General features: G+C 38.8%; 2 protein-coding genes across 6 annotated transcripts in view; one reads left to right on the forward strand and one right to left on the reverse strand.

Annotated features, from left to right (window-relative positions):
• LOC111782818 (uncharacterized) overlaps positions 1–10,913 on the forward strand; it is a 49,136-nt gene extending 38,223 nt beyond the window's left edge. For 2 of the 3 annotated variants that reach the window (XM_023663627.2, XM_023663628.2), the window contains 6 exons: positions 6,367–6,429; positions 7,221–7,293; positions 8,478–8,597; positions 8,710–8,787; positions 8,878–8,928; positions 10,563–10,913. In XM_023663627.2, the coding sequence (XP_023519395.2) occupies positions 6,367–6,429; positions 7,221–7,293; positions 8,478–8,597; positions 8,710–8,787; positions 8,878–8,928; positions 10,563–10,664 (487 nt within the window). In that variant the 3' untranslated portion in view covers positions 10,665–10,913. Of the gene's footprint in view, positions 1–6,366; positions 6,430–7,220; positions 7,294–8,477; positions 8,598–8,709; positions 8,788–8,877; positions 8,929–10,562 lie in introns of those variants that run through there. The other variant, XR_015414703.1, reaches the window with a different exon arrangement.
• Positions 10,914–12,350: 1,437 nt separating this feature from the next.
• Positions 12,351–15,312, reverse strand: LOC111782557 (Tetratricopeptide repeat (TPR)-like superfamily protein). Of its 3 annotated transcripts, none has more exons than XM_023663326.2 (2): positions 13,848–15,312; positions 12,351–13,538 (listed from the first exon to the last, which is right to left on the reverse strand). In XM_023663326.2, the coding sequence occupies exons 1-2, from the start codon at positions 15,094–15,096 to the stop codon at positions 12,460–12,462; spliced, it is 2,328 nt and encodes a 775-aa protein (XP_023519094.2). In that variant the 5' UTR covers positions 15,097–15,312; the 3' UTR covers positions 12,351–12,459. The 3 variants fall into 3 exon arrangements, with proteins under 3 accessions (XP_023519094.2, XP_023519095.2, XP_023519093.2); XM_023663327.2 differs by having other exon boundaries at positions 12,351–14,627; positions 14,722–14,859; XM_023663325.2 differs by having other exon boundaries at positions 12,351–15,312.
• Positions 15,313–16,053: the final 741 nt, after the last annotated feature.

Consider the following 16,053-nt stretch of genomic DNA (forward strand, 5'->3'; position numbering starts at 1 on the left):
TCCTTCACATCTTTTGTTGAAATTCGATTTTGCAAGCACACAACAGTGTTTGCTGCTTTTCCCCAAAAACGTTTTGGAAGATCCTTCTCATGAAGCATGCATCTCATCATCTCCATTATGAATCTATTCCTCCTTTCACTGAGGTCATTCTGTTGATGAGTGTATGGTGCTGTCAATTGATGTTCAATTCCAGCCTCTTCACAAAACCTGTTAAAAGTTTCTGAAGTGTACTCCTTGCTATTATCTGATCTTATAGTCTGAATCAAGCATGCACCTTCATTCTCAACTTTGGTTTTGAATTTTCAAAATACACTCGGAACTTCTGACTTTTGCTTCAGCAAGAATATCCAACACATTCTTGTTAGTTCATTAATAAAAGCAATGTAATAAAGATTACCATTTAATGATGGTGTTCGCTGAGGACTACAAAGCTTAGTATGAACCAGTTGCAGCTTTTTCGAGCCTCTCCATGCCTGTTTAGGAAAGGGTTGCCTATGTTGCTTCCCAAAATTACAAGTACGGCAAGGAGACATGTCCTCATCAATGTCAGTGAGTTCTTCTACCAGCTTCTTTGATTGAATCTGAAGCAAACCTCGATGATGAAAGTGTCTAAGTCTTTTATGCCAAATCTCAGTGGCACTAACTCTGGATATAAAGGCCGTCGGATTTAGAGCAAAGCTTTTTCCTTCCATTTTGACATTGAACAAGTCTTTGCCACTAGCATCTTTGATCAAGCACTGCTTATTCTCAAACAACACTTTATAGCCTTTATCAAGTAACTGACCAATACTTAAGATATTTTGATCAATTTTAGGCACAAATAAAACATCTGGAATAAATTTTGTACCTTCATAACTTGTTATAGCTACTGTGCCTTTACCCTTGACTTCCAAGTGTTCACCATTGCCAATCCTCACTCTCTTATCTTCTTCGGTGTCTCTTAATTCCTCAAAAGACTCCTTGTCATATGTCATGTGATTTGTGCACCCACTGTCAATCAACCAGCTCTCGCTTGATTCTTTGCTTGAGGAAGAAGTGACCATACACAATTGATCTTCTTCTTCTTCTTCTTCTTGATCATCTACTTCTTTCACCAGATCTTTGGCTTTGCAGATCACAGCTTCATGTCCAAGTTGATTGCATTTGGAGCAGAAGGCGTCAGGTCTTCTCCAACACTTGTATGGTGGATGACCTTTCTTCTCACAATGGCGGCAAGGTGGATAGGATTTTTTGAAACCTCCTCCTTTTGTCTTCTGATAATTGGCAGATGAATCTCCATACGTCAATTGATTTTTGAAATTTTTATTGTTTTTATACCTGCTGCTGTCTTGATGCTTAACACGTAAGGCACCTTCAATCACCCCTTCTTGCCTCATAGACCTCCTTTGCTCTTGTGCTTGTAAAGCATTCAAGAGCTCTGTAAGAGAAATCTCTGACAAGTCTTTGGTGTTCTCCAGAGTAGTAATGGTGGCTTCAAACTTCTCTAGAATAGTGACTAGCAGCTTTTCAACGATCCTTGAATCATTTAAAACAGAACCAAGCAATCTCACCTTGTTGGCAATTATGAGAAGTCTGTCAGAGTACTCTTTCACCGACTCTGACTCCTTCATCTTCTGCAACTCGAAATCCCTAATCAAATTTAGGGCTTTCATTCCACGAATCCTCTTCTCTCCTTCATATTCGGCCTTGAGATAATCCCAGATTTCCTTTGTTGTTTTGAGGGACATTATTCGCATGAAGATCATTTGTGATACAGCTGCAAATAGGCAAGCTTTCGCCTTTGATTTCCTTGTCTTCTTTTCCTGATGTAATTTGATTTGTGCTACAGTAGGATTTGCTGGAAGCGGAGGAACCTCGTAATCCTCTTCTATTGCTTCCCAAAGATCCAAGGCCTCCAAATAAGTCTCCATACGAACTGCCCACATTTGATAATTGTCTCCATCGAAAACTGGTGGTGCAACAGCGGAAAAACTGGATTCTCCTCCCATTTTGATCTCACAGATCCCTTAAGAAGATAGCTCTGATACCAATTGTTAGTGAAAGAGGGATTGATTGAATAATTGATGAGAAGATTTTTAATTTTGGAGAGCAAGAATGCTCTATATTTATACAGAGAATACAAAAGATATTCAGAAAATCTACCTAAAATATCGGGAGAAAATCTGGTAACAAACCAGTAAACAAATCAAAATCAAATCAAATCAAAACTAAATCAAATCAAAAACTAAATCTAACTCCTAACGAGATTTAATTAGATACTAACTGACAGCAATCTAAACAAATACATGATCTTTAACAGAAGGGTTTTCATGACGAACCGCCCCATTAACAGAACTTCTAAAGAAAGACCACCCTTGGTCGTGGTCAACTAAATGTCAAATGGCCTTCAAAAATCTGAAGACAACCATGACGAGGGGTCTTGTCCTCGGACTGGTGGATGTTTCTAAGCCATTCGAAGTAGAGCAGATGCTTCCGACTTTTCCCTAGGCGGTGTCCTTATCCAAGAAGGTCACCCCATCGCTTATGAAAGTCGAAAGCTCAATGATGTAGAAAGGAGGTATACGGTCTCCGAAAAAGAGATGCTAGTTGTTGTACATTGCCTACGAGTTTGGAGATAGTACCTCTTGGGATTGCACTTCGTGGTGAAGACGGACAACAATGTCATTTGCCACTTCTTTGATCAACCGAAATTGACGGCAAAACAAGCTCGGTGGCAAGAGTCGTTAGTCGAATTCATCTTCAAATTTGAACACAAAACAGGAAAGAGCAGCCAACGCACTGAGTCGGAAGGGCGACCATGCAGCTTTGTGCATGTTAGCCCATATTCACTCAAGTAAGATCGATGCGCGACATCATAAAAGAACATTTACTCTAAGACCCGCTGGCCAAAGTCATCGTTGAACTAGCCAAAGCTGGGAAGACACAAAAGGAAACAGATTATATGTCCCAAGAACAGGAGAACTAAGGAAGAAGTTCATCAAAGAATGTCATAATACTTTATGGACCGGACACCGTAGGTGGCAACGAACTTATGCCTTAATCAAAAAGGGGTATTTTTGGTCAAATATGCGTCACGACATAATGCAGTACACCAAGACGTGCCTCATCTGCCAACAAGACAAAATCGAGAAAGTCAAAGTCTCAGGACTCTTGGAACCTCTACCCGTGCCAACAAGGTCTCTCAGGACTCTTGGAACCTCTACCCGTGCCAACAAGATCTCTCGGGACTCTTGGAACCTCTACCCGTGCCAACAAGGTCTTGGGAAAGTGTGTCTCTAGACTTTATAACACACCTCCCAAAAGTCGGTGAGTATGAAGCCATCTTGGTCATCATAGACCAATTCTCGAAGTACGCAACGTTCATTCCCACCCCTAAAATATGCTTGGCCGAACTAACAGCTCAACTATTTTTCACACATATTATGAAGCTATGAGGCATTCCGTCGAGCATTGTCGTGATAAGGATGGTAGATTCATTGGCACATTCTGGATTGAGCTATTCGCCTCCTTGGGAACGATTTAAATATCTCCTTGAGCTACCATCCCCAAACTGATGGACAGACAAAACGATTCAACTGCTTGCTCGAGAAATACTTATGTCACTTCGTCGACGCTCGTCAGAAGAACTGGGTACAACTTCTGGATGTCGTTTAGTTCTGTTTCAATTGTCAAACGAGCTCGTACGGAAAGAGCCCCTTCGAAATTGTAAGTGGACGACAACCGTCCTTGCCAATATTATTGATCACTCTTATGCAGGAAAGAACCCTCAAGCTCAGAACTTCACCAAAGAATAGAAGTAAACAACAAATATAGCCCGAGCGTATTTGGAAAAAGCTTCCAAACACATGAAGAAGTGGGCGGACAAGAAGCGTCGCCCCCTCCAGTTTCGAGTAGGAGACCAAGTCCTCATTAAGTTGAGGTCAGAACAGATAAGATCCTGCAGTCGAAAGGACCAAAGACTTGTTCGAAAATATGAAGGGCCGGTTGAAGTTCTAAAAAAGATTGGGGCTACTTCTTACAAAGTTGCATTACCCACATGGATGAAAATCCACCCAGTAATTCATGTGAGTAACCTGAAGTCCTATCACCCCGATCCAAATGACGATCAGCGAAATGCAACTACCAGACGGAGCATCGATCTTAAAACAAAAAACATTAAAGAAGTAGAGGCAATACTGACCGACAGGGTTAGGAAGGTAGGAAGACCTGTACAAAGGATTCGTGAATTCCATTAGGTGGGGGAGGATGTCACGGTCATGCTCGTCCAGGGCGTGTTGCCCATGGCCGCATGCCCATGCCAAGCCAAACCCTTTATGTTTTTCCATGTTGTAATGCTTTACTTTTGTATTTCTATGGGAGTATGACGTTTCGGCAAAATCATGTCTAGGCCTGCCAGACATGAAATGCCTCAAAATGTACTATAGGGGGATATGAGTAGTTGTCAACTTTTCCCTACCAATAGTTACATACTGTGAGCCGTTGATGTTGCCTTTTTGCTTGCATATATAACACCAATTTCAATTTCTCAAATCTTGCTTTCAAAACCTCTCTTTCGAAATCTCTCTCTTCCCCCGTGTTCTAAAACTTTCTTCTTGAACCGGGGCCACAGGCTCGAGCATACTTCGATTGGCCGTAGGCGACGCAAGAACGAATTGGCTTAACTCACTTGTTGCTAGGAAGTGAGTGTCAGACAATCACAAGTCCGCTGCCATCAAAAGTGCGATTGTGACAAGTAGCACATTCGAAAGAACTTCGAAAGAACTTCACAATTATTTGCAAAAACAGGTTTTATTCTACAATTACATCTTGCTTAAACTGAGAAAATGGAAGTTAACTTTTTAATGAAGTCAAAGCCTAAAAACTTATTAGTGTTCACTGCTCAATCCTTTATAATTAGTTGAATTTCTCTACTCATTAGTATAACATGTGGTTCACTTAATAGTATTGAAGTAGTAGCAGTAAGGTGCAGTACATGGGTAAAATCAAAGTGATTTGAAACCATTTAACGTTTTAGATAGAAAATATGGATAGGAAATCAATCTACTGGCGAAGTTATAAATCTTGTTCGTTGCCAAGGCGTTGTATCCCGAAGCCATCCACAGTCGTAATCAATTGGCCTTTGATATATGCTACTTCTGTGTCATCCCCAAAATAACATCTGATAGGTTTTATAGCACAGTACTTCTGTTGAAAACCGTTGTTAGCTGTAGGGAGAATCAACAAGGAATGTTTGTGACAGCTATGGGTATGATGGGGGCGTTCTAGAATGAGATCATCATTGTGTTATCATCCAAACTGGTTGCCAAGCCGAGCATTTCAGTATCCTACTATAGAAGTATCTGTAGCACATTGGTGATGCTAGGTATCACGATCGCACTCTTGCGATAGTGGGATAGCAATTGTGCGCACTTGTTCTAACCAAGCAAATAAGTCAGCCGTGAGAAATTCGGACATCGTGGACAACATTGGCATATGTTCGAGCCTCGAGTCACGTTCTGAGAAGGTTTAGAAAACGTGAAGGAGGAAATACATTTGAAAACAATTTGAAGAATTGAAGAAAGCAACGTTATAACTATAAGCAAATGAAGAAATACCATGACATAAATAGCATACAACTCAGGGTAAGAAGATGTGACAACTAGTCATACCCCTATAGTACATTTTGGGACATTTTAGCCTTGGCGGGTGTAGACATGGTTTTGGTGGACGGTCATACACCCTGTAATGACCCAACGTGAAATGGTAAAGGCCTATCTAGGATGAAAGCATATAAAAGGGGTTTGGAACGGGCATGCAACCATGGACAACACGCCCTTGACAAGCAAGACTGGGACATATCCGCCATGCAACCATAGGCAACACGCCTTGGACAAGCATGACCGTGACACTAGGCAAAGAACTCGGTGCATTTTCTTTATCCAGCCTAGTTTTGCTCCAAGTTCCAACAATTTCCAAAAAAAGCTCCTCCATGGTGACTCGCAGTGGGCAACTCTCGAGGCCTTATGCAGATTACCATTCCAATCATATGTCACCTAGCTTAACAACTACCCGCCTAATAATTAACGACCTGCCTATTTGTCATTCAAAGCAGGCAGCCTGTGTCTAAGAGGAAAAAGATAAAGCTAGCTAACTAGATTATTAAATTACGACGTAATGTCGTTCGTACAGGTATACACATAGTAGTAATTTCCCTTCTCATATTTGAAACTTTTGCTCGCCTTGATTATATTTTAAACGTTATATGGTTCAACGTCATTAGCAGCTACTTCCTTTTCCACAGGCTAAAATGTAAAATTATTTTATGGAATTCAGTACCTACAATTTTCGAACATTGCAACGATTTTTGATGATAAGCTCCTTTTACAGTTATGTTGACCGGATAGCCAATGCAAAATGGGAAGTAAAAGAGCTTGGACTGGAGCATAATGGGTTTGTTCTCTAAAGATACTCAATCTATTTGCCATTAGTCTTCTATGTTAATCTTATATATACATATATATATATAGACATTCATATAAATGTACTTCCCAAACTATGGTTTAAGGTTGGCCTGTTACTTTTATATCAAGTGAAAGAGCTTTAAATGAGAGTAATACTCACTAATTTGTACACACACTTATGAAGGAGATGTCGAGAGAGAAGAGACGAGCAGACAAAGAACACTGATTTTATCAAAACCCTTTTCTATTGCTCTGTATTTCTTTGCTCTCTGTTTTTTGCTCTGACTTTACAGGAAAAGGATTAGGTATTTATAACTTTTCTAACACTAATAATAGGGTGAGAGAAACGCTCATAAACCCCTACCATCATTCCCTAAAAAGGCTTTGGGTCGCTTTTTCAAATTAACTTTCCTAACAAATTAACTGCATTTGGCATTTTAAGTTTATTTCAACGATCTCAACCTATTAAATATTAACTGATTTTGTTAAAATGATGGACGAATCACATTGTATCCGCATGTTTTACGATCTTTAAAGGTGAAATAGGTCGCCTAGTGCAAAAATGGAGTATATTTTTAAGAATATGTTTTGTTTAAAAATTTCAATTTAGTTCCTTACATTTTAGCACTTGTCATTTCGAGTCTTGTAGGATGGCTGATTTATACGTTGGATTTGGTACGAGAGCCTGTGCTTTTGGAACAGGCTCAGGCCCCATAGCTTAAAGTTTTATTAACTTAGTGACTATTGTTAATACAGCGTTTAATTAAACTGTATGAATAGGTACGTCGACTTGTTATTGGGAGAATTCAAGCATTATAAAACAAGGCTGGCTCATAGCGGAGTTCGCAAGGAGGTATTCAATTAGGCAGAATTGATTAAGTTTTTTTTTTCATTTTTGTGTTTTTTGTTATGAATTCTCTGTTGATAGCTGTTTTCATCATGTTTATAGCTACTGGTTTGTTGGTCCTTTTGTTCTCTGCAATGTATTTAACTTTGATCGAGTGTAATAGATCATTGACTAAGATGCTTTGGAAGAATATTCTTAACACCCAATATATCTGAGCCCACGATTCTATATTCATTCTTTATTATTTAAATTTTATATTTGTTTATTTCTATAAAATATTATTTAAAAAGATAAACATATCTTCCTTTTAAATTGCTGAAGTTATGTATATATGTTTTCTTTAATTTCAGTAAAATTTAAATGCAAAATAAATTAAAATGGTATGCGATGTGTCACGGTCATGCTTGTCCAAGGTGTGTTGCCTATGGCCACATGACAGATGTCTCGGTCTTGTTTGTCCAAAAACTCCTTTTACATGCTTTCATCCTAGATTGGTCTTTACCACGGTCAATACGGGAGGTGTATGACCATTCACCAAAACCATGTCTATACCCGACTTTCTGGGTCGTCTCAGACCTTGCGATGGGGCTTTGGCCCCCAAAAAAAATATGTTTTTGTTAAGATCGGCTAATTCAAAGGGGTGAATCTGGTCAGTTATTAAAGGATGAGATCAATTCAAAGTACCCTTTTTCCACTCTTGGATTGTTGAGTGGTAGGGTATTGAACAAACATTAAATACGACAGTCCCTAAGAGTTTCCGAGTTTATCGTTTTTGAATTTCTTGGCTTAGTGTGAGATCAAGGGACATGGGGACGTAAAAAAGGGGTTCCTATGTAAGAGTGCGACTGATCCTAAAAGGAATGAAGGGAAAAAGCAAAGAATTGGATTTGGTTAGACAATGTGTGGTTGGTAAACAAGGATCGGTTCCATGGTTGCATGCTCGTTCCAAACCCTTTTGAGCCTCAGGCTGCTTGATGACACGGGCTTTTTTTACAATCATGGCGTCCCATGAATTTCATTGATTCTGTGGTTTGATTCTTTGTCCCTGTAGTAAACCATGAGATCATTTTTCTTATTGAAGTTCAAGTTCTCTGGTTAATTGAAAGACGTTCTACTGTACTGATTGGGTTAAAGGGATGTATAACCTTAGCTTGATTATTAGTCTCTCCTTATATGTTTGACATTGGTAGGTTCAAGACCTCCTCTTGGAGTATGGTCTGGATATTGTTGCAGAAACACTTATTGAAGGTATATCACGAGTAAAGCGATGTTCCAATGAAGGACGTGCGCTCATGTCATTGGATCTTCAGGTATCTAAGAGCTATGCTACAGATTGCATCTTTGCTTACGCCATTATTTATAGGTTCCTTTCTCTTCTTCTCTGTTTTGCTGTTTAATAATGTAATTTTTGTTCATTTTCAGGTTTTAATCAATGGCTTGCAACATTTTGTTTCTGAGAATGTGAAGCCTAAGTTACAAATGGTTGAGACTTTCATTAAGGTAAGCCTGAGCTTTAAATTTTGAGCAAACTTGGTTGACTATTTATCTAAAGTGTGTTATTTAACATACTAATGACGTATCATCGAACAGGCGTACTATCTTCCAGAAACCGAATATGTACACTGGGCACGAGCTCACCCGGTAAGATACGTACCTTGAACTGAGAAAAGTTCGAATATTCATCGCTTGCAAAGAGTTTAAGATGCCCATTGGAATATCGTTGCTTTTTAGTTCAACATCAATATCAATACGAAGCTTAATTTTTTTTGTTAAGTTCGACAATTGCGGGGTTGAGATTGAAGTATTGAGGTAGCAAATTGATCATTATGAACATGAGGTAGTTAGCGTTGAGGTAGCAAATTTCTGTTAGTTAGTTTTCTGGTTATTAGTTGAGTTTGTTAGTTAGTTTTCTTGTTATTAGTTTTCATGTATTTTTCTATAAAAGCATTGGATCTATCAATAATAAATGATCATTTTTGGTATATTTGCGAAGTCTCTGAAGCTAACATTTGGTATGAAAGCCGGTTAGAATCCAAGAAAGTGATCCAAGAAAGAAGAGCAGCGACAAAACCCTCACCAAGATTCCACAGTTTGATGGTCACTATAACCATTGGAGTGAACTGATGGAAAACCTCTTGCGTGCCAAGGGTTTATGGAGTCTAGTGGAAGAGGGTTACACTGAGTGTTGAGGTAGCAAGAATGATCATTTATTATTGATAGGGTCCAAGCCTTTTATAGAAAAATACATGGAAACTAATAACAAGAAAACTAACTAACTCAACTAATAACCAGAAAACTAACTAACAGAAATTTGCTACCTCAACGCTAACTATCTCATGTTCATAATGATCAATTTGCTACCTCAACACTTCCTCCCTTGAACTGAACTCGATCAAGAGTTTAGTTCATAGCACTCATCCCAAACGTGAACCATTGTCCTCTGGAATGGTAATTGTAATTGGTACTTTATCCATTGAGTTAGTTTTGGATTCGCAGCTTAATCCATATGTATCGCTAATGTGAATCTGTATATGAATACGGTGTTGAGGATTGTTGGGAGGGAGTCCCACATTAGCTAATCAAGGGAATGATCGTGGGGTTTATAAGTAAATAATATATCTTCGTTAGTATGAGGCCTTCTGGGGAAGCCGAAAACAAAACCATGAGAGCTTTTGCTCAAAGTGGACAATATCATATCATTGTGGAGATCTGTGATTCCTAACATGGTATCAGAGTCATGCCCTTAACTTAGTCATGTCAAACAAAGAAATTGGGAGTCTCGAAATTGTAGTTAAAAGTGACTCAAGTGTCGAATAAATGGTGTACTTTGTTCGAGGACTCCAGAGAAAGGAATCAAGCCTCAATTAAGGGGAAACTGTTCGAGGGCTCCATAGGCCTTAGTGGAGGCTCTATGGTGTACTTTATTCGAGGGGAGGGTTGTTGGGAGGGAGTCCCACATTGGCTAATTAAGGGAATGATTATGGGTTTATAAGTAAGGAATACATCTTCATTGGTATGAGGTCTTTCGGGGAAGCCCAAAGCAAATCCACGAGAGCTTATGCTCAAAGTGGACGATATCATACCATTCGTGAGATTTGTGATTCCCGACATACAGAAGTTTTGAAAACTAAATATTTTGATAGCATGACATGTTTATTGTTAATGAAAATAGTGTTGCATTTCTGACACGATTGTGACGACATATTTCTGTAAACATCGATCTTTAAATCCTTGATGCCTTTTTCGTGGCTTAGAGAATTTTCCCGTTTTTGCAGGAATATAGTAAGAGCCAAGTTATCGGTTTGGTTAACCTCGTTGCATCAATGAAAGGGTGGAAGAGAAAAACCCGGTTGGAAATACTGGAAAAGATCGAGTGAGCCTATCAGAGCATTTGAATCGCCCCAGTGGAGTTCATTATAGGAAGGAATAATGTATGTGAAAATATGATTATAAGGTTAAAGTTTGTATAGTTCTTAACATCTCATTCAAATAACATTTTTCTCAAAGGCTTAAAGTTTAATTCTGCAGACATGAAATACATGAGCTGTTTATGGTAGCAATGATATTTGGTGGAATACAACATTTGATTTGTAGCCTCTGTAAGTGTATGTAATCTCATATTATTAGATGTTTAGTCTCTCTATAATGTCAATTTTATTCACATAAAAATTATGCAATTTTAAAAAATGGGTCAAGAAAAAGCCAGCGGGTTAAGTCGGATTTGCATTCGGCTCGGGTAGACCCGTTGTCGTAGGACGGCCAAGAGACACGTAGTGCCCATCCAACCTATGCGAGCTAGAAAATGCAGCCCTTCTAGCTCGGGTTAAGTGGCTCTTCTGGCTTGGGTTATAGATTGTTTGAACTCATTTCCTACATTTTCGACCCTCCTAGAGCTATTTATGATGTATTGGGAGTATTTAAGGTCAAGAAGATCTGTGTTCGCTGAATTTAAATTATTTTGAGCTAAAAATTTGGATGGTTTGATACTTTTAGGTAAGCTAAGCTCGTTAGTTTATTCTAATTTGATGTTGTGGGTTCACATACGTTGAATCGGATGCTGAGGAACATATTCGAATCAGCTCTAGGAATATTTGGTGACTTCGGCTTAGACAACCATGTAAATGGCTCTACTGTTGGTTTGATTGGATGAATTGTATGATGTATGATGACTCGTGACCAATGGGTCATGCACGTGTTTTAAAACCTTGAGGGGAAGCCTGGAAGGAAAAGTCCAAAGAGAAATATCGGCTAGCAGTGGACTTCGGCTATTACAAATGGTATCAAAGCCAAACATCATAACAATATCTGCTAGCGGTGGGTTTCGGCTGTTACAAATGGTATTAGAGCCAGACATCAGGTGGTGTGCCACCAAGGATGTTGGGCTCCCGAGGGATAAAACCTTGAGGGAAGCTCGAAAGAGAAAACCTAAAGAGGACAATATTTACTAGCAGTGGGCTTGGGCTCCTACAAATAGTATTAAAGCCAGAAATTGGGCGATGTGCCACCGAGGACCTTGGGTTCCCAAGGGGTGCAATCTTTAGGGGAAGCCTGAAAAATTCAAAGATGACAATATCTGCTAACATGGGCTTAGGTTATTATAAATGATATGCAAGCTAGACATCGGACGGTGTGCCACCGAGGACATTGGGCCTTCAAGGAGTAAAACCTTGAAGGGAAGCCTAAAAGGAAACCCAAAAAATACAATATCTACAAGCGGTAAGCTTAGACAATGCGCGCACGCATTTGTCACAACAACCCTATTTATATTAGGAAAATAGGGTGTTACATAAATAATCTTTTTCTACATACTTTAACCTCTCTTTTTTCTTTTTTTTTTTTTTTTTTCTTTAGAGTTCATTTCTTATTCATTTAAACTCTTTTAATGTCTAATAAATTTTGACATCTTTAACATTTTTTAAATTTATGGATCTATTAAATTCAAAATTCGAAATTTAGAAGCTTAAATTTCAATTTTATACCCATTAGATTAGTTAATTATAACACGAAAAGTCGAAAAGTAGTAATTTAATAATTAAAATTTTAAGGTAAAAATTACCAAAAAAAAAAATTACCAAGTTAAAAATCTAGAATGAATTACAGTAATAAACAAATATGGAAAAAAAAAAATGGCGGCAATATAAACTAAATCATATTGTATGTTTAGAACGAGGGTTACCAATAACCTCCACAAGAGCAAACTCCCCCTTTGAAATGGTGGAAGCGGCTTGAATCTCTCACAATCAGAGCCCTCTCTTCAATCAACGATATTAACTCAATTACGTTGTGACAATCCCCACAAATCCTTAGATTCTTTACAATCTGAATCGGAGATCCAGGCGGCAGAGCAATCAATCCGTAAGCAATAGCCAATCTCTCACTGTGTTGACCCAGAATGGCTTCTTTGTGTTCTTCCTCCACATCATGAAGAACATAATTCGTATCCGCCTGATACCCCATATCTTTCAGTTTAATACTCAGTTCTTCAAGCTTTGCATAAACAATATCAGAAAATGGATGTGAAACATCCCCAGCCAAGAATGAGTAAATCCTGTTCTTTACCTCAATCCAGCTGCACCCAGCTTCCTTTTTAACCTTCCTCTCATCCATTAGTTTCCTCACTTTGGCTCTCTCTTGCCAATTCCCAGCCACGGCATGGATGTTCGATAACAGGACGTATGCTGCCGAGTCATTCGGTTGAAGTGAAATGAGCTTCTCTGCAGCGAGTTTTCCGAGCTCTAAATTACGGTGAATACGACACGCCGCTAGCACAGTCCGCCACATTGTTGGACTAGCCAGGAATGGCATTCCATTCATGATGTTCATGGCTTTTTCGAACATTCCAGATCGGCTGTATAGATCGACCATACACGAATAATGATCAATTGTTGGATCGATATGACAATCGTTAATCATAATATCGAAGTATTTTTCGCCTTCTTGCACTAATCCTGCATGAGTACAAGCAGTAAGTACTCCAATGAATGTTACATCATCCATTGATAATCCTTTGTTTTGCATAACTTGAAACACTTCAAGAGCTTTCTTGGCATCACCATGTTGAGCATAGCCAGTGATCATGGAATTCCATGAAACTGTATCTTTCTCTTCTTGTCTGATGAACACCTTATTTGCACTCTCAATATTACCTCTTTTTGAGTACATTGTGACCAATGCACTGCTTACACATAAAGCATTGCTCTTTCCTGATTTGATTGAAGTTGCATGAACTTGTTTCCCATGTTCTGCTGTTGCTGTTGGTGAAGAACATGCATTGATGACACTAGAAAATGAGTACTCATTGGGTTTCACTCCCTCTTTCACTAATTGATTGAATAATTCCATTGCCTTTTCAGAATCTCCTATTTGAGCTAAACCAGATAACATGGCAGACCATGCAACAATATCCTTTACAGTAATCGAATCGAATACCCGAGCACTCTCAACGACATATCCCTCGTTAATATATGCATCTAAAAGTGCAGTAGCTACTGAAGGTACTTTCTCATAATCAGATTTAATGATTTGTGCATGTAATTGGCAAAGTAATGAAGAAGGCTTACCTGAAAGGACTGTGGAGTATGTGAAATGGTTTGGCCTTACACCTTCCCTGTTCATTTGACAAAACAAATCAACCGCTTCCTTGGTGTTGTTGTTCTGCACAAACCCACCAATCATGGCCGTCCAGGTGACAACATTATGAGCTCCATCCGCCATGGAGAACAACTTGAAAGCTTCATCCACTTTGCTGCACTTGCTGTAAGTGACCATGAGTGCTGTCCTGACGTTCTGATCAAATTCATAGCCATTTTTCACCACCAAACAATGCAGCTGTGTGGTGAAATTCAGCTCCCTCAGGCGAGAGCATAGCTTTAGAATTGTGCAAAATAGAGTTTGGCTGAGCTTAACACCTGCAAGCCTCATCCGATGAAACAGTTCAAAGCCTTCTAAATCATACCCAATGGATGTATAGCCAGCAATCATAACATTCCAAGTGACTGAATCTCTAGCAAACATACTATCAAAAACAAGTTCAGCATCTCCAACCATCTCAGATTTTAGATACATACATATCAAAGCATTGCATACAGATGTGTTTAATTCAAACCCATTTTTTACTATCATGGCATGAACTTGAACTCCTACCTCAATCTTACTCTCATCAGCCAAACCTCCAAGAATTGTTGCAAAAGTAAAGTCGTTTGGCTTTACTCCCTCCATCTGCATTTGGTTAATCAAATGAATGATTGAGTCGTTGAATCCATTGCGTGCATATCCAGCCAGCAATGAAGTCCATGACACAACATTTTTGCTACCCATTTCATCGAAGATTTCTCTCCCACCTTCAAAATCATCCGTTTTCATGTACATATCAACAAGAGCAGTCCCAACGCTGACATTCTCTAAAAACCCAGATTTCAAAGATTGAGAGTGCACCTGTCTTCCCACAACTTGATCAAACAAGACTCCGCAGACCTTCAAAACACAGGACAGAGTTGAACCATCGACGGCTAACCCCGTCGAGTGAAGGCCCTTAAAGAGATGCAAAGCTTCGCGATTATGATCGTTGCGAGAGTACTCGAAGAGCAGATGGTTGTATTGTGAGATATCTTTAAGGGGAATTTCGTCGAACAGTTGGTGGGCATAACGTGGGTGCGAGAGTTGAGAGATGACGGGAAGAGATTCGTGATAGAAGAAGCCATGGGGACGCAATAATTGTTTGATTTGATGTATGGAACTCTGTAATCTGCCATTTGCAACGGTGAATTTGGCCTGGTTTTTAAGGATCCTCATAGAGGAGCCTAAACTCATGCTTTCTCGTCATTTGAATCTTCGGCCTCCATAAATCAAATGAAACAACGGGAAAATGTTATATTTTAAACTGAAACTTTTGTTTTTTTTTTTTTTTTCAATCTTGAAGCCGGACACCGGAGCTGTTGGTTTGTCGAGCGTGACAATGAGCTCATCTGGATAGATTCGGTTCAACCTTCATTTCATGTGTTACATGCTAACCCGAGTGAGGAATGACTGTTTGGAGTTTTAAAACTCAACACTTATGAGGTGAGAGTGGAGCATGTAGTTACCGTAAATAGTACTTTTGATAATTTCTTTGAACATTTTATTTATTATTTTAATTTCATAATTTCTTATGATGAGCAGAGTAGTCGAGAGTTATTTGTCAACTATGGTCATAATTTCTTGTTAGTAGACATTTGAAGAACAACTGATCAATCATGGCTCGTTAATTATGGTCATAACTTCTTGAAAAGAACTTCCCAATCATGGTCTTTTAACTTCTTTTAGTGGGTTACTAAGGACTGAGAGTTTGTTTTGTGAGGAGATTACAAATACCAACAAATTGGTATGTAAAAATCAAAATAGTTCATTTAGTAGGTAATTTTAACGTTACCTAATTCCCGAACAAAATGTTCGACTTAGGTACTTGACTCACAGTTTTTTGCGTATTTCTTCCATATTCCTTTAAATCAGACATAACTTAAGGTATATTGAATTTCAAGTGATTCCTACCTTCTTAAGAAAATTCTGATTCCTACCTTCTTAAGAAAATTCTAAGATTGGTTGCCTACATCGGCATTGACGTTCGAGACTTCCGTTCTCAAACTTCCAATATCCAAATTACTTCAAAAAAAAATTATAGATCCATTTTAAGTCTAGTTTTTGGAACCATCAATAATTTCTTGACTACTTTTTTCTACCCTTGAGAAAACAATTTGGGACGTATTGCTCAAATTATTGGTCCGATACTAG

Source organism: Cucurbita pepo, chromosome 20 (genome assembly GCF_057944985.1).
Source record: "Cucurbita pepo subsp. pepo isolate OVF chromosome 20, ASM5794498v1, whole genome shotgun sequence".
NCBI classification, from domain to species: domain Eukaryota; kingdom Viridiplantae; phylum Streptophyta; class Magnoliopsida; order Cucurbitales; family Cucurbitaceae; genus Cucurbita; species Cucurbita pepo.